At 47.1% G+C, this 24274-nt stretch overlaps 1 protein-coding gene across 2 annotated transcripts in view; it reads right to left on the reverse strand.

Moving 5' to 3' along the window:
- Positions 1–23968, reverse strand: part of RUNDC3B (RUN domain containing 3B) — a 356443-nt gene extending 332475 nt beyond the window's left edge. For both annotated transcript variants that reach the window (XM_082258735.1, XM_082258734.1), the window contains exon 1: positions 23761–23968. In XM_082258735.1, the coding sequence (XP_082114861.1) occupies positions 23761–23843 (83 nt within the window). In that variant the 5' untranslated portion in view covers positions 23844–23968. The remainder of the gene's footprint in view (positions 1–23760) is intronic.
- Positions 23969–24274: the final 306 nt, after the last annotated feature.

Consider the following 24274-nt stretch of genomic DNA (forward strand, 5'->3'; position numbering starts at 1 on the left):
CTCCGACTTAGAAAAAGGGTCCGGAGCTTCTTTGGGGCGACCAGGAGGCGACCGCCATAGACTTCAATGTTATGAAGTCCGTGGCGGCCGCTCCGAGGTCGCGGCGCGCTGCTCGCACCGCGACCTCGGAGGTCGCGGTGCGAAGTAGCGTCGCCCGTATGTGAACGGGGCCTCACATGGACTTCTTTATTTATGGACATTTAACCCATTGTGACTTTAAACCCATCCCATTTCCCCTGATTTTTCGCCAATCTTTTCTGTCTTTGTCTTACATGATGTTCATGCTACTATTTATCAAACTATATTTGCAGCAAACAATAAACTGAATTTTAGTGCACACAAACAATATATACCAGTTTTTGGGGTAAAATATAAAAGATCAGGTAATATCCAGTAAATAGATACCAAATATGTTAAGCCTCAAAATGTCACCCAGGCTTTTAAATGAACAAAAACTACAATACCCAAACATGTCTTTGCAGGTTATCAGTTTACAGTTCACAGTGAATGTTGGCCCTAAAATTATTATTCTCAGCAGGTGTAATAAGTGTGGCACAATCAGGGCCAGGACAAGGGGTGGGCAAGAAGGATGCGGCTACTCTGAGTGGTGTCATGTGAGGTACAGGGGCACCACAAAGAGATGGGGGGGGGGGGGCCTCAGGAGGTAAGCATTGTTTTAGGAGGGGAAATTTGGGGAGGTGTAATAGGAGATGTGATCAATGTTGCGAGGAGGAATAGGGAAGAGGATTTGTGCTAGAAAAGGTAATGTTGTAGAGGGAAGGGGGATTTGTGCTAGAAGGGATGTTTAGGGGGCATGATTTGTGCTGGGAGGGCAAATCTGGAGGGGGGGGGGATTTATGCTAGGATGGAGGATTGGGGAGTTTGTGCTGGGAGAAGGGATTTGGAGTGGGGGGAGGAGGAGGATTTGTGCTCGAAGGGGAAATTTGAGAGGTAGAGGATTTGTGCTAGAAAGGACTGGAAGAATTTGAGGGGGGGTGGAAGATATTTGTGCTGGGAGGGAGAATTTCAACAGGGGGCCACTTTTGTACTGGGAGGAGGGGGAATTTATGCTTAGGGATAAGCATGCAAATTAGTGCTCAATTTTGGGGAGGAGGGGATTTTTGCTGACACATAATGCTCATACATCTTGGGGGTGGGGCCCAATTTGGCATGTATACCCTGGACTCTAGATGACCTTGTCCCGGCACTGGGCGCAATTGTACCTGATGCATGCATTTAACATTGACAGCCGCTGCAAATCGCAACTGTTGTGCATTTTGAAAGTAGTGCAGAAAACGCACAAAGAACGCAGATTTCCAACACTGTTTTGAAGTGAATGGGCACTAAAGAGGAACTTCACTCTACCAAAAATTCAGTTTCTTACTCTGTAGGAAAATTTTTAAAAAAACAGCATGCTTACTAGTCCATGGAGTCCAATGTTTTCTTACGGCAGCCAGAGCCCTCCCTGTGCCACTCATCTCCTGCACTGCCATTTTAAACTGAGATTCCCCCCCCCATGCCACTGCAGTTCTCTGTCAGTCTATGACACCTAGTAGAGCCTCCCAACATGTATGCAACTGTGTTAGCTTGCTGCTCCCTCTAACGCATGCGGTAACTGCCATGGGTTTCTTCAGAGCCCATAGCCTGGCAGAGAACTGTGAGGAAATACGCAAGGGGTAGCAGCAGGTCAGTACGTGCACAGACATACTGTGAGTGAGGGGGGTACATGTAATGTTTAGTAGCGATGGTCATCTCCATTTAGCAACCGACATGCATACTACTACGTTTATTGTTATCCCACTAGAGTGCGCACACAGGAAACCTCCAGAAACCAACAAGGGAACCCCAAGGTTTCAACTACCTAGGTGCCTCCACAGAGTTTAATCCGGCACAGTCGTCTGTACAGGTATTTTTGATCACCACACTCGACTCCTGGTGGTCAGTTTGCTCCTCACACCACTGGGTTTCAGCAACGGGGTCCATATAGGCTGTTTCTTTCTCATTGTCTTGGTCATTTGCTTGAAGAACAGTGGCATCCCGGACAAGCCCCCACTTTTAGAGCTTACCCCTACAAGCGCCACTTGGTATGATAGGTTCTTTGTTCTGTCAAGACTCTGTAAACTGCTCCATCCCGTCTGACATACCTGGATGACTTACAGTATCTCACAAAAGTGAGTACACCCTTCACATTTTTGTAAGTATTTTATTATTGCTTTTCATGTGACAACACTGAAGAAATTACACTTTGCTATAATGTAAAGTAGTGAGTGTACAGCTTGTTTAACAGTGTAAATTTTCTGTCCCCTCAAAATAACTCAACACACAGCCATTAATGTCTAAACCGCTGGCAACAATAGTGAGTACACCCCTAAGTGAAAATGTCCAAATTGGGCCCAAAGTGTCAATATTTTGTGTGGCCACCATTATTTTCCATCACTGCCTTAACCCTCTTGGGTATGGAGTTCACCAGAGCTTCACAAGTTGCCACTGGAGATCTCTTCAACTCCTCCATGACGATATCATGGAGCTGGTGGATGTTAGAGAACTTGCACTCCTCCAACTTCCATTTGAGGATGCCGCACAGATGCTCAATATGGTTTAGGTCTGCAGACATGCTTGGCCAGTCCATTGCCTGTACCCTCAGCTTCTTTAGCAAGGCAGTGGTCATCTTGGAGGTGTGTATGGGGTCATTATGTTGGAATACTGCCCCGTGGCCCAGTCTCTGAAGGGAGGGGGATCATGCTCTTCTTCAGTATTCACAGTACATGTTGGCATTCATGGTTCCCTCCATGAACTGTAGCTCCCCAGTGCCGGCAGATCTTATGCAGCCCCAGACCATTACTCTCCCACTGCCATTTTGACTGTAGGAAAGACACACTTGTCTTTGTACTCCTCACCTGGCTGCCGCCACACACGCTTGACACCATCTGAACCAAATAAGTTTATCCTGGTCTCATCAGACCACAGGACATGGTTCCATTAATTCGTGTCCTTAGTCTGCTTGTCTTCAGCAAACTGTTTGCAGACTTTCTTGTGCATCCTCTATAGAAGAGGCTTCCTTCTGGAACGACAGCCATGCAGACCAATTTGATGCAGTGTGCGGCGTATGGTCTTAGCACTGACAGGCTGACCACCCACCCCTTCAACTTCTGCAGCAATGCTGGCAGCACTCATACGTCTATTTCCCAAAGACAACCTCTGGATATGACGTAAGACAATAACATCAAATTTAACACACCTGCTCCCCATTTAAACCTGAGACCTTGTAACACTAACAAGTCACATGACACAAGGGAGGGAAATTAGCTAATTGGGCCCAACTTGGACTTGTACTCACTTTTGTTGCCAGCGGTTTAGACATTAATGACTGTGTGCCGAGTTATTTTGAGGGGACAGCACATTTACACTGTTATATCAGCTATACACATTACTTTACATTGCAGCAAAGTGTAATTTCTTCAGTGTTGTCACATGAAAAAATATAATAAAATATTTACAAAAATGTGAGGGGTTTACTCACTTTTGTGAGATACTGTAAATGTTAGTATGCTACCACTCAATAATAGTACATGGCTGATGTGCACTCCGCTAAGTTTAATGTCATCCCACTTGAGTGCACAGGAAAAAAAGCTCCAGAAACTTGAGAAGTGGGCCCCAAGGTTTCAACTGCCTAGGGGCCTCTACAGAGTTTAATCCGGCACAATCTTCTGTACAGGTATCTCTGGAGTTTTTGATCACCCCACCCAACTCCTGGTGATCATTTTGCTCCTCACACCACTGGGTCACAGCAGCGCGGAGTCCATATAAGCCGTTTCCTGCTCGTTGCTTGAAAACAGAGGCATCCCGGACAAGCCCCCACTTTTAGAGCTTACCCCTACAGGCGCCACCTGGTATGATAGGTTCTTTGTTCTGCCATGACTCTGTAAACCCCTCCATCCCTTCTCACACACCCGGATTACTTAATAATAGTACATGGCCAACGTGCACTCTGTTAAGTTCCATGTCATCCCACTTGAGTACACAGAAGAGAAAACTCCAGAAACCGGAGAAGTGGGCCCCAAAATTTTGACTGCCTAGGAGCCTCCACAGAGTTTAATCCTGAACTGTTTGCACACTACAAATCCCATGGAGCATAGTCTGACTCAGGAGTGAGCAATAGAGTGTGGCTATGTTCCTACATACTGTGGGACCATGGAGAACAAACATAGCCACCCTCTAACAGAAAGTCAGCTCACAGCAGAAAAAAAAATCAATTTAGAGAATTGGAGAAGGCCGAGAGCCATAGAAGGGAATTTTTTTGAGTTAAGAATATATACTTTAATAAAAAAAGAAAAAAACTTCTCTTTTTTTTTTAAACCAAAGTTTAGTGTACCTTTAGGAAAAGCACTGCAAATCTGATTTGGCTAATGGTTGGCCATTTTGTACAGAGGATGAGAAGGCAAAGAAGCAATCACAAGGTAAAACAAGCGTTCCAGCATATGATTATTCAATGCTGTGCTATAGTGTTTTGCTGAGCACCTTGCTGTACTTTTCCCCAGCAAGTTGTCAAAGATGGAAATGTATGTATATTCCCCGTACAGCTCCTCTGCGCTCGGACTAGATTACATGGTTTGCAGAGCACACTGACGGCTCAGCTCGTACAGCACCAGTTTTTGTGCTGCGATCCTGCACCTTATGCGGGAAGCGGAGGTCCGTTTGTTTAAAGCCTGTACAAGACTAACATGGGCTCCATAATAACCGCACACCCACTCCTGCCAGGGATCCTCCATCCTCTTCGTATTCATGAGTCAGCGCCGCATATCGCTGGGGACTCAGTAAAGCCTTGTTCATCTGTCATCTAAAATTATCTCACAAGACGGTGTTGCCAAAACCCCCGAATTGAAATCTTCTCATGTGTGTCATTAAAAATTAAAGAGCACCTGTATTCTCAACACTACGCAGACCTGGAAGAACACAGCGTGGATCCTTTTATTAAAAGGAATCCTTTGATAGCCTTGCTAAAGGGCAGTAAAACCAGGTGGTTTGAGACAATTGTGCAATCCCCCACCTGAGCACTAACATGTAGTCCAGGGTCTCCCAACCTTTTTATAGTCGGGACGCGTTTAAAAAGTATTTGTAGTCTTGAGGCACCCCTGTCCAAGGCTTGGTTCATGTTACTGTATGTTGCGGAACAAGCACAAAACGGCGCTCGTTCCTGACACACAGACAAATGCTCTTTAAGGGTTCCATTAATTCTTAATGGTACCCCACACATTGGCAAACCTGGGGTGCTTTTGGTGCATCACAATTTAAAAAAAAAAAAAAGGGTCAGAGACTTCTTTCTCTGCATTTCTGGAAGATCATTGAAATGAATGGGCTGACCTACACACAGCCACACAGATGTGAACCAAGGGCTTGTTCACATGTCAGGTGAGGGGTGGTAAAACACATACAGACACATGTACACACACAAAGTACACAAATACAGACACATACACAGAGACACGTGTACACACACACGTAAAAGCCCTCTTAAAGTGGGTGTAAACCTAAAATAAAAAAAAAATAAAAAAAAAAACTGCAAGACAAAGGCATAATGAGCTAGTATGCATCGCATACTAGCTCATTATGAATTACTTATGAATTACTTATCTTAGAACGAAGTCCCGACACGGACCCCCGGACACCGCTGCGGGCGCTGACATGATCCCACGGCGTCTCTTCCGGGTTCGGCGGCTCCGGCGCTGTGATTGGCCGGAGCCGCGATTACATCACTCCCGCGCGCATTTTCCGGCAAGCTCCCGGCAAGGGAAGCTGAAGGTCCGCCGGACCTTCAGAGCGCACGCGCCGCTCGCGTGAGCGGCTGCATGCACTGCAAATATCTCCTAAACCGGCACGGTTTAGGAGATATTAATTGTACCTACAGGTAAGCCTTATTATAGCCTTATTATAGGCTTACCTGTAGTTAAAAGTTAAAACAAGCGGTACGTTTTAGCACAGTACCTTTCCTCATTTAGCTCGGTACTGCACTGTAGGGGGAAGCAGAGAGCACAGCACACTCCCCCTCCCTTTACTTTCACTTTGCTAAGGCTAACAGAGCTGCCTCACAGTGCCGTTGTACAGTTCGACAGGGGATCGGGAGATCGGGCTCATCTGACAGCCCTTCTCTCCCAATGTCCTCAGGTGTGCCGCAGGATCTCTGGTGGCACACTGGTTAAGAAAGGCTGATGTAGTCAACTGCGGGATGTACACATGCCACACCAAAAAGGAAACCGCATATCCTTACCGCCACCGAACAAAATCCATTCAAGTCTATGGGGCCTCGCCGCAACTGCCCCTGCAGCATTTACAGGGTTAAATGCGTTTGTTACCATAACACTTCATATTCCTGATATGTGCCTGCTGTACCATGAACTTGTATGATAAAGTATCCTGTTCTCTTTGTATTGCTTCCTATGTGTGAAATCCCTGGTGTTCCTGACAGTTTCTTATTAAAAACTGACCACGCTAAGCAGGAGAGCACAGTGTGGTCAGTTCTCTAGCTATGCTGGGAAATCAGTTTACTCTCCTCCAATGATCAGACTTGTCCTGACATGCCCCCGCTGCACAGCTATTCATTGAGAAGCTCAGTGTACTGCTGCTTCTCCTCCCCCCAGCTCTTATGCAGCTGAGAAGAGGGAATGTGATCACATAAAAAAAAAAAAAAAGAGGAAAAAAAAAGGTATTTATAATGTTCTTTTAGATCTATACAAAACATTTTTGCCTTTCATTACTATTTTAAACTGAATGAGTTGTTTTACAAGTTGATGGTTTTCATATACTTCATAATACCGAAACCTGTAGGCCTTTTGTGTCCACCCAAAGCCTGGCTGAAAAACTTCTACTGATAGTTGTAGGACCACCACTCCTGTCCTGTTGCTTGTCTGCAGCATCATAGGAAAGAGCATTATCCTCGTCGAAACCCCCTGTCCGTTTAATTAGGCACATTGCCCCTTTATAAACAAGTCAGTGTGGGGAGCCTGCGCCTTTATATGCAAGTCAGTGTGGGGAGCCTGCGCCTTTATATGCAAGTCAGTGTGGGGAGCCTGCGCCATTCTAAACAAGTCAGTGCGGGGAGCCTGCACCACTCTAAACAAGTCGGTGCGGGGAGCCTGCACCACTCTAAACAAGTCAGTGCGGGGAGCCTGCACCATTCTAAACAAGTCAGTGCGGGGAGCCTGCACCACTCTAAACTAGTCAGTGCGGGGAGCCTGCACCACTCTAAACAAGTCAGTGCGGGGAGCCTGCACCACTCTAAACAAGTCAGTGCGGGGAGCCTGCACCACTCTAAACAAGTCAGTGCGGGGAGCCTGCACCACTCTAAACAAGTCAGTGCGGGGAGCCTGCACCCCTCTAAACAAGTCAGTGCGGGGAGCCTGCACCACTCTAAACTAGTCAGTGCGGGGAGCCTGCACCACTCTAAACTAGTCAGTGCGGGGAGCCTGCACCACTCTAAACTAGTCAGTGCGGGGAGCCTGCACCACTCTAAACAAGTCAGTGCGGGGAGCCTGCACCACTCTAAACAAGTCAGTGCGGGGAGCCTGCACCTTTCTAAAACAAGTCAGGGCAGGGAGCCTGCGCCTTTCTAAACAAGTCAGGGCAGGGAGCCTGCACCACTCTAAAACAAGTCAGGGCAGGGAGCCTGCGCCTTTCTAAACAAGTCAGGGCAGGGAGCCTGCGCCTTTCTAAACAAGTCAGGGCAGGGAGCCTGCACCTTTATAAGCCAGTCAGCGCGGGGAGCCTGCGCCTTTCTAAACAAGTCAGGGCAGGGAGCCTGCGCCTTTCTAAACAAGTCAGGCAGGGAGCCAGCGCCTTTCTAAACAAGTCAGGCAGGGAGCCTGCGCCTTTCTAAACAAGTCAGGCAGGGAGCCTGCGCCTTTATAAACCAGTCAGCGCGTGGAACCTGCGCCTTTCTAAACAAGTCAGGGCGGGGAGCCTGCGCCTTTCTAAACAAGTCAGGCAGGGAGCCTGCGCCTTTCTAAACAAGTCAGGCAGGGAGCCTGCGCCTTTCTAAACAAGTCAGGCAGGGAGCCTGCGCCTTTCTAAACAAGTCAGGCAGGGAGCCTGCGCCTTTCTAAACAAGTCAGGCAGGGAGCCTGCGCCTTTCTAAACAAGTCAGGCAGGGAGCCTGCGCCTTTCTAAACAAGTCAGGCAGGGAGCCTGCGCCTTTCTAAACAAGTCAGGCAGGGAGCCTGCGCCTTTCTAAACAAGTCAGGGTGGGGAACCTGCGCCTTTCTAAACAAGTCAGGGCGGGGAACCTGCGTCTTTCTAAACAAGTCAGCGAAGGGAGTCTGTGTCTTTCTAAACAAGTCAGTGCGGGGAGCCTGCACCTTTCTAAAACAAGTCAGGGCAGGGAGCCTGCGCCTTTCTAAACAAGTCAGGGCAGGGAGCCTGCACCTTTATAAGCCAGTCAGCGCGGGGAGCCTGCGCCTTTCTAAACAAGTCAGGGCAGGGAGCCTGCGCCTTTCTAAACAAGTCAGGCAGGGAGCCTGCGCCTTTCTAAACAAGTCAGGCAGGGAGCCTGCGCCTTTCTAAACAAGTCAGGCAGGGAGCCTGCGCCTTTATAAACCAGTCAGCGCGTGGAACCTGCGCCTTTCTAAACAAGTCAGGGCGGGGAGCCTGCGCCTTTCTAAACAAGTCAGGCAGGGAGCCTGCGCCTTTCTAAACAAGTCAGGCAGGGAGCCTGCGCCTTTCTAAACAAGTCAGGCAGGGAGCCTGCGCCTTTCTAAACAAGTCAGGCAGGGAGCCTGCGCCTTTCTAAACAAGTCAGGCAGGGAGCCTGCGCCTTTCTAAACAAGTCAGGCAGGGAGCCTGCGCCTTTATAAACCAGTCAGCGCGTGGAACCTGCGCCTTTCTAAACAAGTCAGGGCGGGGAGCCTGCGCCTTTCTAAACAAGTCAGGCAGGGAGCCTGCGCCTTTCTAAACAAGTCAGGCAGGGAGCCTGCGCCTTTCTAAACAAGTCAGGCAGGGAGCCTGCGCCTTTCTAAACAAGTCAGGCAGGGAGCCTGCGCCTTTCTAAACAAGTCAGGCAGGGAGCCTGCGCCTTTCTAAACAAGTCAGGCAGGGAGCCTGCGCCTTTCTAAACAAGTCAGGCAGGGAGCCTGCGCCTTTCTAAACAAGTCAGGCAGGGAGCCTGCGCCTTTCTAAACAAGTCAGGGTGGGGAACCTGCGCCTTTCTAAACAAGTCAGGGCGGGGAACCTGCGTCTTTCTAAACAAGTCAGCGAAGGGAGTCTGTGTCTTTCTAAACAAGTCAGTGCGGGGAGCCTGCACCTTTCTAAAACAAGTCAGGGCAGGGAGCCTGCGCCTTTCTAAACAAGTCAGGGCAGGGAGCCTGCACCTTTATAAGCCAGTCAGCGCGGGGAGCCTGCGCCTTTCTAAACAAGTCAGGGCAGGGAGCCTGCGCCTTTCTAAACAAGTCAGGCAGGGAGCCTGCGCCTTTCTAAACAAGTCAGGCAGGGAGCCTGCGCCTTTCTAAACAAGTCAGGCAGGGAGCCTGCGCCTTTATAAACCAGTCAGCGCGTGGAACCTGCGCCTTTCTAAACAAGTCAGGGCGGGGAGCCTGCGCCTTTCTAAACAAGTCAGGCAGGGAGCCTGCGCCTTTCTAAACAAGTCAGGCAGGGAGCCTGCGCCTTTCTAAACAAGTCAGGCAGGGAGCCTGCGCCTTTCTAAACAAGTCAGGCAGGGAGCCTGCGCCTTTCTAAACAAGTCAGGCAGGGAGCCTGCGCCTTTCTAAACAAGTCAGGGTGGGGAACCTGCGCCTTTCTAAACAAGTCAGGGTGGGGAACCTGTGTCTTTCTAAACAAGTCAGCGAAGGGAGTCTGTGTCTTTCTAAACAAGTCAGTGCTGGGAGCCTGCAGCTTTATAAATCAGTCAGCGCGGGGAGCCTGCGCCTTTCTAAACAAGTCAGCGCGGGGAGCCTGCGCCTTTCTAAACAAGTCAGCGCGGGGAGCCTGCGCCTTTCTAAACAAGTCAGCGCGGGGAGCCTGCGCCTTTCTAAACAAGTCAGCGCGGGGAGCCTGCGCCTTTCTAAACAAGTCAGCGCGGGGAGCCTGCGCCTTTCTAAACAGCGCGGGGAGCCTGCACCTTTCCTAACAAGTCAGTGTGGGGAGCCTGCACCACTCTAAACAAGTCAGCATGGGGAGCCTGCGCCTTTCTAAACAAGTCAGTGTGGGGAGCCTGCACCTTTCTAAACAAGTCAGTGCGGGGAGCCTGCACCCCTCTAAACAAGTCAGTGCGGGGAGCCTGCGCCTTTCTTAACAAGTCAGCGTGGCCCCCATACTTTCATCCACCATGCAAATAACCAACTTTGAACTTTAAAGCAGTAAAAATGCAATCCACAGCACTTGATATTAATATATGAATTCATAATGCTAGATTACTGCAGGTTACTAAACTCCAGAGATTTGCTGACCCAAAAAAATGAATTTGCTAAGCAACAGTTTGCCACGAATTCTGGGAGATGAATAAAATAAAACATTCTGATCAGCATTGGTTCAAGGAGAACCTTTACAATTATTACTATAAAACGTGCAATAACAGTGATTACACCAACATCCTTTATATGGAGAGAGGCAGTGCATTTTCTGTGTTGCTTGTAGAAACTCCAACTATCAATTTTCTCATGTCAGGACCCAAAATGGTGACAGGCACATCATTCTGCCCACTTCCTGTGAGCCCAATCTGCCGTTGTCACACCCCCTGGAGGTACATCATCATGCAGGTGGTGTTTACTTTACTAGAGAACGGAGCAGTGCCCAGTCCAGGAGGAACCCACCACCCGCCATGGCTGAGGAAGCTTCCATGATTCTAAACCAGGCAGAAGACTCTGGAACGGTTGCACTGCTGTTTTTTAACTTTATTTAAAGTGCTTGTACACCTCAGACATGAAATATGAACAAAGCATGTCTCTCTATAGTGTGTACTTGTCTCAATTAAAAGCACTAAGAGTCACTTCTGTCTGCTGCTTCCTTCCTCTGCTATCAGAATAAATCAATTCTGACAAGATTTCTTCACACCAAGAAATCTTCCTTCATATTTTGTCACCTCTGTACTTTGCCACAACGTATTACTAGACATCTTTCTCAACCTTTTTTTACATATTTCTTTATAGCAATCACTTCGGATGACATTTATGGATGGACACAAATTTTAGTTCACATATGCCGCCATCACCGCCCTTTTGTTTCCCCTTGGGGTTCGCCATGGCCTTGCCCCCTACAGCTCCCAGGCCAGACATGGCCAACCGCCACAGCTAGGAATGCTACATAGTTACATAGTAGTCAAGGTTGATTAAAGACATCAATCCATCTAGTTCATCCTGCACAGGTGTGTGTGTGTGTGTCAGTGGCCTGATCAATTCCCATAACCCTGAATGTGAGATGCACGTCCAAGAGTCTTATAAAAGTAGCCATACTCAACGCAGCTACCACCAATTGTGGAAGAGAGTTCCACATTCTCACCGCCCTTACAGTGAAGAACCCCTTACACAGCTTAAGGTTAAACTGCCTCTCCTCTAATTTCATTGTGTGGCCTTGTGTCTTCTTGCACTCCTTGGGACTAAATAGTTTCCTACCTATGCTAGGATCGCCATTGAGGTATTTATAAATCGCCATCATGTCCCCTCTCAGGCGTCTCCTCTCCAAGGAGAATAAATTAAGCGCTTGTAATCGCTCCTCATAGTTAAGGTCCTCCAATCCCCTGCTGTCATGGCCATTAAAATCTAGCCGATTGTAAGTATGGGGTCCCCTTAAATAGTGTCCCCTATGATCTAAAAGATATCTACTATAACTATAGTACATACTCTAAAATCAATGTTTTTACTTTATAGACATGTTTTAATGTGCATCCACTCCTGAGGAAGCAAGCAGTGGCTTGTGAAACGCGTCGAGTATATAGGATGTCTTTTTTCAATCATGTAATTATATCTGAAACTTTTTTATAGGCTTGGAATTTTTGCATCTGTATTTGATGTTAAATATGATGATTATAGTATTTACTTTTCAATAAATTTATCAATCGTGTTTAATTTATTTTGTATTCAGTGGTACACCACATTTAAAGTCCCAGGGCAAATTTCCATTTTTATTTGTATGACTATTAGGGATGGATGTGCATCACTGGTAGAACCAGACCATCTCTCTATTTTTGTTCCAGGAGAAAAAAGGGGACATGGGAGGGAGCACCAGCACACAGCTTGTGATTTGACAGCCTCAGCTCTGTTCCTGTGTGTTGTGTGGTGGGTGTAATGTCTCTTCCCTCCAATTAGCTCTCAGAGCTCTCCTCACTGAGCTCTGCAGAGTGTAACTTTAGCTCTCCGCCCTTTTTTCCAGGAAGCTAAGAAAAACTTTATAAATTCTGGACTTTGAATGGCTGTAGAGAATACAATACAGATAAACAGGTACAACTTATGTAGAAGGATTTTTCATCCTTGTATCACCTGAACAAATCAATTGGGTATATGTAAGAGTTTACAACCACTTTAAACTGACACTTTAATCAACTCTATGTGCGCTAGCATATTGTGACATGTTGCGGTGAATTGCACCGCGCTGCATTGTGATAAAATGCTAAAGATCTAAAGATAGTTTTCTCTTTAAGATACACTAATAATTTAGTTTATTCAGCATGAAATGGAGCTTAGTTATGTAGCATGAGGCAGTATATTCTGCAATATTTACATTTTTGGTAAACTCATTCAATGAATCCAAGCTCTGCAAGCTGAGATAACATGCACTGCATTGATGCATTCGCACAATTTCAAAGTAACTATGAGATAAAACAAAGTTCAGGAATTTTCCTTTATCCAATTTTTTTTGTAAATCTATGTACACTACAAACTGTATGATTGAATCGGTTCTGATATCGCTGTTTTACTAACCTGACAGCTTATTATTCTAAATAGGAAACCTTCATTTTGTTTGCAAATATCAAAGATTCTTACTACCAGCATGAATACGTCTTTACATTTAAAGAGCACCTGTCATTTCAGATCCATCATGGTAGCGCCCGTTAGCGGGCATCCACTCACCTGCTGCCGCCACGTCCCTCACCTTGTTGTGACACTGACGCTTTACCAGCCGTCCTATTAAAGTGAATGGGACTGTCGGTGAGTCAACAGCAGGTCAGAGGAAGAGCCGCTGCAGGGCAGAGATGACAGTTGCCCTTTAAAAATTTGGATTGAAATCGAGTTGATTTAATTGGTTTATTTTAATTCAAATCCACCCCCCCCCCCCCATAAAAAGCACTCTCCAAACAGCAAATTTTGTAAACAGTGTGCGTTTGGGGGGTGCACACCTGGCCCTGCATGCCTGTCAAATTAGAACATGCGGCTGTGTCCGTAAAGCTGATGTGTCTCCATTCAGTGATATAAGCTGCCTGTACGCAGCACCAGAGGGCTCCAGCCGTATAAACAGATGACTCATTCATGCTGTACGGGCCTCAGTGCCCATGTGAATGAAGCCTAAGTGCACTTCAAAAACAAAGTGCATTTATCCTTTTTGTCCCTTTCCCCTGACCTGACATAACGCACCCTCCTCCTCCTCTACAGATGCACATTTATCTTGACTAACAGTCGCAGTTCTGCGATTTGTTTGGACCTGGCTCTGTACTCCTTCACTTTTAAGTGTTCTGAATAGGTCATTAACGGATAAGTGAACTTTAAAATAGAATACATTTATCCTTTACCTTCCCCAACCATACCCACTCTCCCCCTCCCCAGATGCATGCTTACCATGATCTGATGGCCACGGTTCTGCTATTTGGGGCACCAATATAAAGACACGGCCAGGATGGTGAGTCTTGCACCTCGTAATGTCAATAAACAGCAGAACCCCGATGGAGGGTGCATTCTTGCTGGCTTTTTTTCAGCCAGAACATGGTGGAAAGGAGTTCTGATACCTCCTCTGCCGCTAGCCCTGTGCTTGCTGCTAACTACTGTCATTTATAAACACAGAAGCCGAGCTCCTGTATTTACAAAGAGGCACAGCTCTCCCAGCGGCTCGCACAGAACCCTCCTGCCCTGCACATCCCAATGAATGCAGAGGAGGGGGATGGGGGATGTACGCAGCCATGTTAGTCTGGCAACAGCAGCTCCTACCAAAGCCTGTGCCCACCCTGCACTCTCCTCCCGAGGTTAGGTTGTAGCTGCTCTTGTGCTGCAGCAGTTCTCTCTGGTACTCTGAAGGAGGGAGACTTGGGGGTGGGAAGAGGGCTCTGTACTGGGTTTGCGGGGGGGGGGGGGTTCTGTTTTTGAGAATTGGTTGTGAGAAGTCTGCGCTCTATAGGCAGCGCACTCCTGAGTGCTGCACCCAGTAGGCAGCGCACTCCTGAGTGCTGCACCCAGTAGGCAGCAAACTCCTGAGCGCTGCACCCTGAACGCAGCAACCTGTACGCAGCACACTTCTGAAGGCTGCACCCTGTACGCAGCGCACTCCTGAAGGCTGCACCCCGTACGCAGGGCACTCCTGAAGGCTGCACCCAGTACGCAGCGCACTCCTGAGGGCTGCACCCCGTACGCTACCCACTCCTGAACGCTGAACCTTGTACGCAATCTCTTCCCGAGTTTAAGTTGTAGCTGCTCTTGTGCAGCAGCAGTTCTCTCTGGTACTCTCAAGGAGGGAGATTTGGGGGTGGGACGAGGGCTCTGTACTGGGTTTGCGGGGGGGGGCTCTGTTTTTGAGAATTGGTTGTGAGAAGTCTGTGCTCTATAGGCAGCGCACTCCTGAGCGCTGCACCCAGTAGGCGGCGCACTCCTGAGCGCTGCACCCAGTAGGCAGCAAACTCCTGAGCGCTGCACCCTGAACGCAGCAACCCGTATGCAGCACACTTCTGAAGGCTGCACCCCGTACGCAGTGCATTCCTGAAGGCTGCACCCCATACACAGCGCACTCCTGAAGGCTGCACCCCATACGCTGCCCACTCCTGAAGGCTGCACCATGTATGCTGCCCACTCCTGAAGGCTGCACCCTGTACGCTGCCCACTCCTGAAGGCTGCACCCTGTACGCTGCCCACTCCTGAAGGCTGCACCCTGTACGCTGCCCACTCCTGAAGGCTGCACCCTGTACGCTGCCCACTCCTGAAGGCTGCACCCTGTACGCTGCCCACTCCTGAAGGCTGCACCCTGTACGCTGCCCACTCCTGAAGGCTGCACCCTGTACGCTGCCCACTCCTGAACTCTGTGATAATGCCCTTCTGGTATTTCATAATGTCCCTTTAACACCCTCCCACTGTCAGTGTAATTTTTTTTATTATTATTATTTTGTTATTTAGTATGCATGACAGAATGTGAGAATGCATGACAATCATATGGCCATGGGAAATTACATAAGTGTACTATTTTTAAAAGGCAAAAATATAGTATATTGCAGCTTACCAATCATTAGATGTGATGGCTGCATTCATTTTCTTTTTTTAGGCTTTTTTCCCCCTTTATTTTCACTTAATGATCTGGCCAGTAACACACTCCTGTATTAGAGTGCCCCGCATTGTCAGTCTGGGGGGGAGGGGAGTGTTAGATGTACTAATAGATTTAAATACACTAACAAACTGAAGCCAAACTTCAGCTAATACTTGTAAGTGGTTACAGCAAGCAGCTTTTTGGGGGATAAAGATTTTGCATAAATAAATAAAAAAATTAAATAAAAGCTGATCAGACCCCGTTCACACTGGGGCGACCTGTCAGGCGACCTGGTCGCCTGACAGGTCGCCTGCCATAGAGAAGCTGCGGACAGGAGCGACACAAGTCGCTCCGACTTAGAAAAAGGGTCCGGAGCTTCTTTGGGGCGACCCGGAGCGACCTGCATTGACTTCAATGTTATGAAGTCCATGCCGGCCGCTCCGAGGTCGCAGTGCGAGCTGCGCACCGCGACCTGTGAGTTCGCCCCGGCAAGTAGCGTCGCCCCAGTGTGAACGTGGGTCTCATTGTAATCACCCCTGTCAATGGTAAATGGTTGATTTCAACCCTCTAACTGCAATATCTGGAAGATAGCTTGTTCTTGTGATAAACGACAGACTTGCTATGCAGATGACCAGATGAAATAGAAGGAAAAAAAAATAATCCATAAGTTGGTAAACTGCAAAATAATAATAATGTTTGCTTTGGGGCTTAATACAGCTTTATGCTTTATAAGCAATGAAAGAAAAAAAAAAACGGATGACTCTTTCAGCCTTGTGATTAGTCATATGTTGTATAGTTCTGATTTAGAAGCTATGAACAATGTATGTCTGCCTCAAGGTTCCTGTTTTTGATATTTTGTTCCTGTTTATTCAATGTTTACAGCAAATCTCTGTCTTAGCAATGGTTTGTTCCATACTCTAAAGCTGGATACACACTATACAACTTTTGTTGTTTGATTTCCTTTAGATTTACCTTCAGCTATGTAGTGCAAGGGCCGGCCTGATTGCATACAAATTGAAAGTGTTTAGGTCTGACCTCATATTATACGGTTTTGGTAAATCTAAAGGAAAAAAAATCTAAAGATTGTATAGTGTATATCCAGCTTTAAGCTCCATTCACTCCAGGAGCTGCACATTTCCATTCATTGCTTTTAGGGCAGCCCATTAGTTTCCATTGGCGTGAGAGACGCACAAACAAAAGTGCATGCACCATTTTCAAAATCACGACAGAGACACATCGAATCGCATGGTTCACTGGTGGAAATGAGAAAGTGTGCTCTTGTCAGACCTCCTTATTGAGTGCCACATCCCTGAGTAATTAGAAAGGGGAGTTCCCCTATTGATGGGACTTTAAAGATCATCCAAAAGAATTGATTTACATAGAAAAATTAGTTTATTGAATATACATAAATGTTAAAAATAAGGCAAGCCATATACAATACATGACAAGGATTGGCAGATGGTAACTACAGAAAACAAGGGTGAATACCCAACGCGTTTCGTAGTTAATTGTAACTTCTTCAGGGGTAACCTTTGAGTTGTTTTCTGTTGGTGATCAAGTATAAGTAAAATAAAGTTTTTATTATTGGCAAGCTTACAATTCTTACAAACAAGCAGATGATGTAAGTGTATTTTCTTTTCAATATCCACATGTATTATTTTTTTTTTTTCGGTGTATATATGTTGCAATGAATATACCAAAACTTTTTATAACACCTATGTCTGTTCTTAAAAGTATATATGTTGTAATTAATGTACAAATTACTTATACTTGATCACCAACAGAAAACCACTCAAAGTTTACCCCTGAAGAAGAAGTTACAATTAACTTAGAAACGCGTTGGGTATTCACCCTTGTTTCCTGTGGTTACCATCTGCAAATCCTTGTCATGTATTGTATATGGCTTGCCCTATTTTTAACATTTATGTATATTCAATAAACTAATTTTTCTATGTAAATCAATTCTTTTGGATGATGTTTTTTTTAAGTGCCTTTAAAGTCCCATCAATAGGGGAACTCTCCTTTCTTGTACTGGTGGGAATGAAGCTGTCTGGGACCCCAGTGGGGTCACTGAGCTTGCTTTAAACTTGCAAGCCTGCGGTTCATTAGCTTCAATGGAAGCCAGGTGAGACAAGTCTAAGGCCTCTTTCACACGGAGCAGACCGCATTGCGACCCGCTACGGCACTTTTTTTTTTTTACTGACACGGATGGCATTTGTGTCATCCGGTCCGTATGTCCGCATATCATCCCATCCATTTGCGGATGATATACGGACATAATGTATGTCTATGGGATTGCGGATGTCAGCGGATGACACCGCTGACATCCGATTTTGCGTCCTTTCCGTTTTTTAAACGGAAGAAAAATAGGGTTCTGTTCTGTTCCAAAAAAACGGAACAGAACTGAAAGGACGCAAATCGGATGTCAGCGGATGGTCATCCACTGACATCCGCAATCCCATTGACATGCATTATGTCCGTATATCAACCGCAAACGGATGGGGTGATATACGGACATACGGAACGCCGTGTGAAAGAGGCCTTTCACACGAACGATCTGATCAGATACACCTGTCAGTTTTTCAGGCGGACCTGATCTAATCCTCCATGCATCCCTATGGGGCAGCGGATGTCAGCGGAGACATGTCCACTGACACCCACTGCCATCCGCATCCGATCCTGTCCGTGAAATCTGGACGGATGGAAACCCTATTTTCCATCCGTCCAGCGGATCGGATGAGAATGGACATGCGGTCCGTTCTCATCTGATTCCCCCATAGGGGACAGCGGGGATCTGAGAGCTCCGTCTCAGCACACACAGTGGAGACGGAGCTGTCATGCGCCTGCTCAGCGGGGATCGGCGGATCGATTCCCGCTGAGCAGAACGGATTCCGTTGGCAGATGCAGGCCATGTGAAAGGACCCTAATTTAAGAGAATCGGTTTTCAAATTATAACAACACACAGGGGACTTTTTTGTCCTCTATGCGATATAAATAAAAAGTAGAAAAATAAAGTTCTACCGAAGCAGGTAAAAACCTCAAAAATACAATTTTGGCCCACCCAGGACACACATCCACAAAAGTACTTTAACCTCCCTGGCGGTCAGATTACATCGGTATTTTTGAATGTCAAAGCGGTACATTGCTTTGCATGGAAATCTGTTTTTTATTGTAGGCTTTTTAGGAATAAACCAGTAAAAGTGAATAAAAATGATTAATAAATGAATAAATTATTAATGAAAAATAAAAGGAATAAAACAGTAAAAGTGCAGGCAGGGCACTGGACAAAGCACTAGGGACAAAACGGAGGTGAAATGATTTGATACAGTAATGAAATCCTAACAGATTACAATGTATCATGTCATGTTTTGTGTACTTTCTTTGAATTTCCCGCCCGGTTCTGCACCCCTCCCCCCCCCCCTGTGTCGCAGTGCTCACAGGGAAGGGAACTTGGAAGACGGATGCTGGGATCGACCAGAGGACACAGTGGGGGGGGGGGGGGGGGGGGAATCAGGGGATCATAGGGACAAGGTAAGTTTCACTATAGGGCAACCCCGAGTGTGGCTCGGGGGTTACCACTTTGGGTGCTGAAAATGAACCCCAATCCACACTCGGGATTACTGCCAGGGAGGTTAGTGGCATCCCAGTCTTAGTCCGTAGGGATCAATATGGAGTTGGCCCACCATTTGCAGCTATAACAGCTTCAACTCTTCTGGGAAGGCTGTCCACAAGGTTTAGGAGTGTGTCTATGGGAATGTTGGGGGGGGGGGGGGAGGAGATGGAGGGGGGGGGGGGGGCAGACCAATGTGAAAGCACCCTTAACTTAACAATTACACCCAGATCTGCGGCGTTACCAGCGTACTACGGCATCCTGTCATTGATTTGCACAGGCCGGTGTGTGCGCACACTTTTTATGTTACTACTGGGTGCAGAGATACACCCATTTTTTACGATGGACCCATGTAAATAAGCCCTTAGCCTCCGTTTACACCAATGAAACTTGTCATGTGATTTGACAGGTCGCACCCTATCGTCGGCAAAGGAACTGTTCAAATCGGTGTGACGACCAACATTGTAGTACAGAACCGAAAAAAGTTCCTGCACTATTCTTGGAGACTTCAGGTGCGACTTTCATAGACATTTGTGCATGAAGTAGCACAGAGGTCAGCCAAGTCGCACCTGAAGTCACAGTGACCTGCGGCTTTGAAATTGTGCGGCTTCAAGTGAAGTTGCACGAAAAGCTGCATTCACTGTGAACGGGGGCTAAAAAACAGAGGGAATAGGGGTACAAATCAATGGCCGTCACTGGTGCTGACTGCAGGTATATGGGACCTGCGCCTGTGACCGAGCCTGGACACCCATGGTTTGCCTTCAGGGTCATGATCATTGGCCAAATACATCCTGGAGGCTGTTAAAGCAGAACTAAGGGTTTTTTTATTTTTTTTTATTTTGGATAGAGCAAGGGAGGGTTATAACGTCGTCAAATTTTTTTTTGCCAGTGTCCCATTGAGGAGATTTCTCTTCACTTCCTGTCCCATAGATAAACAGGAAGTGAGAGGAGATCCCTGCATATTAACCACTTGCCGACCGCCGCACGACTATTTACTGCGGCAGTCAGCCCCCTACAGGCAAAACGACGTAGGGCTACGTCGCTCGCCCACGAGCCTCTAGGGGGCTCGTTCACTAACATCCCCGTGCGAGTGACCGGCGACCCCCAAAAGTGTCAAAAATGTCAGTCAAGGGTCTAATCTGTCCACCGCAATGTCGCAGTCCCGCAAAAAAAATAAAAAAAAATTTAAAAAAATCGCAGATCGCCGCGAGTAAAAAAAAAAAAAAACAATAAAAATGACAAATCTTTCCCGTAGTTAGTAGACGCAATAACTTTTGCGCAAACCAATCAAAATACGCTTATTGCGATTTTTTTTACCATAAAACATGTAAAACATAAAACATGTGTAGCAGAAAACAAATTGGCCTAAAATGTTAAAAAATTTAGATTTTTACATTTTTTTGTAAAAAAAAATGTGAAAAATATTGTTATTTTCTCAAAATTGTCGCTCTTTTTTTGTTTATAGCGCCAAAAGTAAAAATCACACAGGTGATCAAATACCACCAAAAGAAAGCTCTGTTTATGGGGAAAAAAAGACATAAATTTCATTTGGGTACAGTGTTGCACGACCGCGCAATTGTCTGTTAAAGTCACGCAGTGCCAAATTGCAAAATAGGCCCTGGTCTTTGAGCAGCCAAATCCTCCGGGGCTTAAGTGGTTAAGGGAATTACTCGAGGACCCCCAGGTCACAAGAACTAGTGTCCCTATTGGAAGATTTCCCCTCTATTACTTTTCTGGGGACAACCCAAATTGTGGGATTTTATTTTACCTTCACCTTTCAATGATAATGGTAAACAGGACAAATCGAGAGGGGGAATCTCTGTATTGGGGACACAGACACCAATAAAAATGTAATACGGGTTCCAATCCCTCTCCACTCTATTCAAAACAAACAAGAAAAGTTTTATCTTTAGTTATATTTTAAGCAAATGGTGTGTATGTGCCCATAGCATAGAGGGCACAGTGTAGAGTCTAGAGCAGCCTTTCTCAACCTTTTCCACACAGAGGAACCCTTGAGATAAATTTCTGGTCTCGGGGAACCCCTGCTAAATATTAAAAATCTACAACTCCTGATACCTTAGTGTGACAGTCAGTGGGAAGAATTCTCCTTATTCTTGTCATTATTGGGAAGAATTACCCCCCTTACAGATAGCTAAAAGGAACAATGGGGTCATTGGGAACTTATCTGAGAGGCAGGAATTGCCCATTTATCAAGGAACCCCCAGCAACCTCAGGAGGAACCCTGGTTGAGAACCCCTGATCTAGAGAAAGGGACCTAAAATGATCTTCTATACAGGCCCACTGCATCCAGAAAACGGTTATATCAAATTTATATTCACTAACACAGAGATAATTGATGGCTGTCTTTATTGGGTTGGTCATTTTCCCAATTAAAATACTTCTTTTTCAGGTTGATTAAAGTTTGCCCTGTGTATTTCCGGCATTAATGGAAACCTATCCTGAAACTGCCTGTCCTTCCAATCTTCAGGCTTCCATACATCATATACCAGATCTGGAACAAGCACTAGGTGAACTTTTTCAAACTTTTACTACACGGATCAACAGCTCAAAGTATTTTAGTCAGTGACAGCCAGAGAAGAGGCATTTTCAGGAGGCCAGCACAAACACCCTATGTATATATTTAGCTCCGATCCTGAAGAAAGAGCACAGCTATGATGATACTAAAAGAATAAGACAAATGCAATGTAACAGTGCAGAAACCCATTGCCACCAATCCTAGGTCTATATCCCACGCCTTTATCCCACATACTTCCAGCTGCTGAGAACAGGTAAGATATAGATGTAAGCTCTATGCAACGTCTTGTAGATCTTCTCATAGTAACACAACTCTTCCTACAGAATGCACTGCAGCCGGTCTAATATAGATTTCAGAGCCAGCAGTCTCAGCACATTGTAAACATCCAATTCATTGCCATGTAGGGTGACCTCCATACACCTTGCCATGTAGGGTGACCTCCATACACCTTGCCATGTAGGGTGACCACCATACACCTTGCCATGTAGGGTGACCTCCATACACCTTGCCATGTAGGGTGACCTCCATACACCTTGCCATGTAGACTGACCACCATACTCCTTGCCATGTAGGGTGACCACCATACTCCTTGCCATGTAGGGTGACCTCCATACTCCTTGCCATGTAGGGTGACCACCATACTCCTTGCCATGTAGGGTGACCACCATACTCCTTGCCATGTAGGGTGACCTCCATACTCCTTGCCATGTAGGGTGACCACCATACACCTTGCCATGTAGGGTGACCACCATACACCTTGCCATGTAGGGTGACCTCCATACACCTTGCCATGTAGGTTGACCACCATACTCCTTGCCATGTAGGGTGACCACCATACACCTTGCCATGTAGGGTGACCTCCATACTCCTTGCCATGTAGGGTGACCACCATACACCTTGCCATGTAGGGTGACCTCCATACACCTTGCCATGTAGGTTGACCACCATACTCCTTGCCATGTAGGGTGACCACCATACACCTTGCCATGTAGGGTGACCTCCATACTCCTTGCCATGTAGGGTGACCACCATACACCTTGCCATGTAGACTGACCTCCATACACCTTGCCATGTAATAGACTGACCACCATACACCTTGCCATGTAGGGTGACCACCATACACCTTGCCATGTAGGCTGACCACCATACACCTTGCCATGTAGACTGACCTCCATACACCTTGCCATGTAATAGACTGACCACCATACACCTTGCCATGTAATAGACTGACCACCATACTCCTTGCCATGTAGGGTGACCACCATACTCCTTGCCATGTAGGGTGACCACCATACACCTTGCCATGTAGACTGACCACCATACACCTTGCCATGTAGACTGACCACCATACTCCTTGTCATGTAGGGTGACCACCATACACCTTGCCATGTAGACTGACCACCATACACCTTGCGATGTAGGGTGACCACCATACTCCTTGCCATGTAGGGTGACCACCATACTCCTTGCCATGTAGGGTGACCACCATACACCTTGCCATGTAGGGTGACCACCATACACCTTGCCATGTAGGGTGACCACCATACTCCTTGCCATGTAGGGTGACCACCATACTCCTTGCCATGTAGGGTGACCACCATACACCTTGCCATGTAGGGTGACCACCATACTCCTTGCCATGTAGGGTGACCACCATACTCCTTGCCATGTAGGGTGACCACCATACTCCTTGCCATGTAGGGTGACCACCATACACCTTGCCATGTAGGGTGACCACCATACACCTTGCCATGTAGGGTGACCACCATACACCTTGCCCCGGTTTACATTGATTTCACAGGACCAATGAAATAACCCTCCAGTGTCACCTTTGTAGACTTCTGAATGCTGGAACTTAGTTGTCGCACACACAGCCCCCTCCCATCCCCCACAATGAAATGGAGCTCAGCCTGTACAAAGTCGCATGTCCCCTTTCTTCAAGGGACCGTCACCCAGCAATACACCTGTGTGAAAAGGCTCTGATAGAAGCAGCCATTTCTAAACCCCAGAGAAATGCTCAGTTGCAGGCTTAGAGTAAGGATATGGCAGCATCCATCACAGCCTTATCACACAGGTGACACCTTCCTTTCCAGCAACCATAACAAAGCCAGGTAGCTGGCAGCAACCAATCAGTAAGCAGCTACCACTGCCCTGGCTGAGCTGAGCCGCTGAGAGGCGGCATGTGATTGGTCGGTCTCACCTGCACACAGTGATGAGGTTCTTCCTCTCCACCCCGGCATTCCTGGAGGAGTTCTTCTTCCTGGACAGGCTGAGCGCTGCCATCTCCTCCTTTGTCTCCGGAGAAGTGATGACAGTCCGGGCTGATGATCAGATCTCCATTCAGCGCCTCCCCCCTCCTGTCTGATCTCACTCCGGTCCCCGGCGGATCATCCCCCACCGCCGGGTGTACAGAGCCGCCACCGGGGACACACTGATCCGGGGGAAGGGGGACCGGGGACGGGCGGTGATGAGTTCGGTCGGTGCGGCAGAGGGATGGAGGAGAGCGGACTGATCTCATGTGACTGAGCGGAAGTGAGAGCGACTGCCTCCGCTAGCAGTGTCCGGCCTGTGCTGGGGGCACACTGTCAGCTGACTGACACATCCACCTGGAGGATGTATAGAGAGAGAGACATCCACCTGGAGGATGCAGAAAGAGAGAGAGACATCCACCTGGAGGATGTACATAGAGAGAGACATCCACCTGGAGGGTGCAT

Source organism: Pelophylax lessonae (genome assembly GCF_965119305.1).
Source record: "Pelophylax lessonae genome assembly, chromosome: 5".
Classification (NCBI taxonomy): domain Eukaryota; kingdom Metazoa; phylum Chordata; class Amphibia; order Anura; family Ranidae; genus Pelophylax; species Pelophylax lessonae.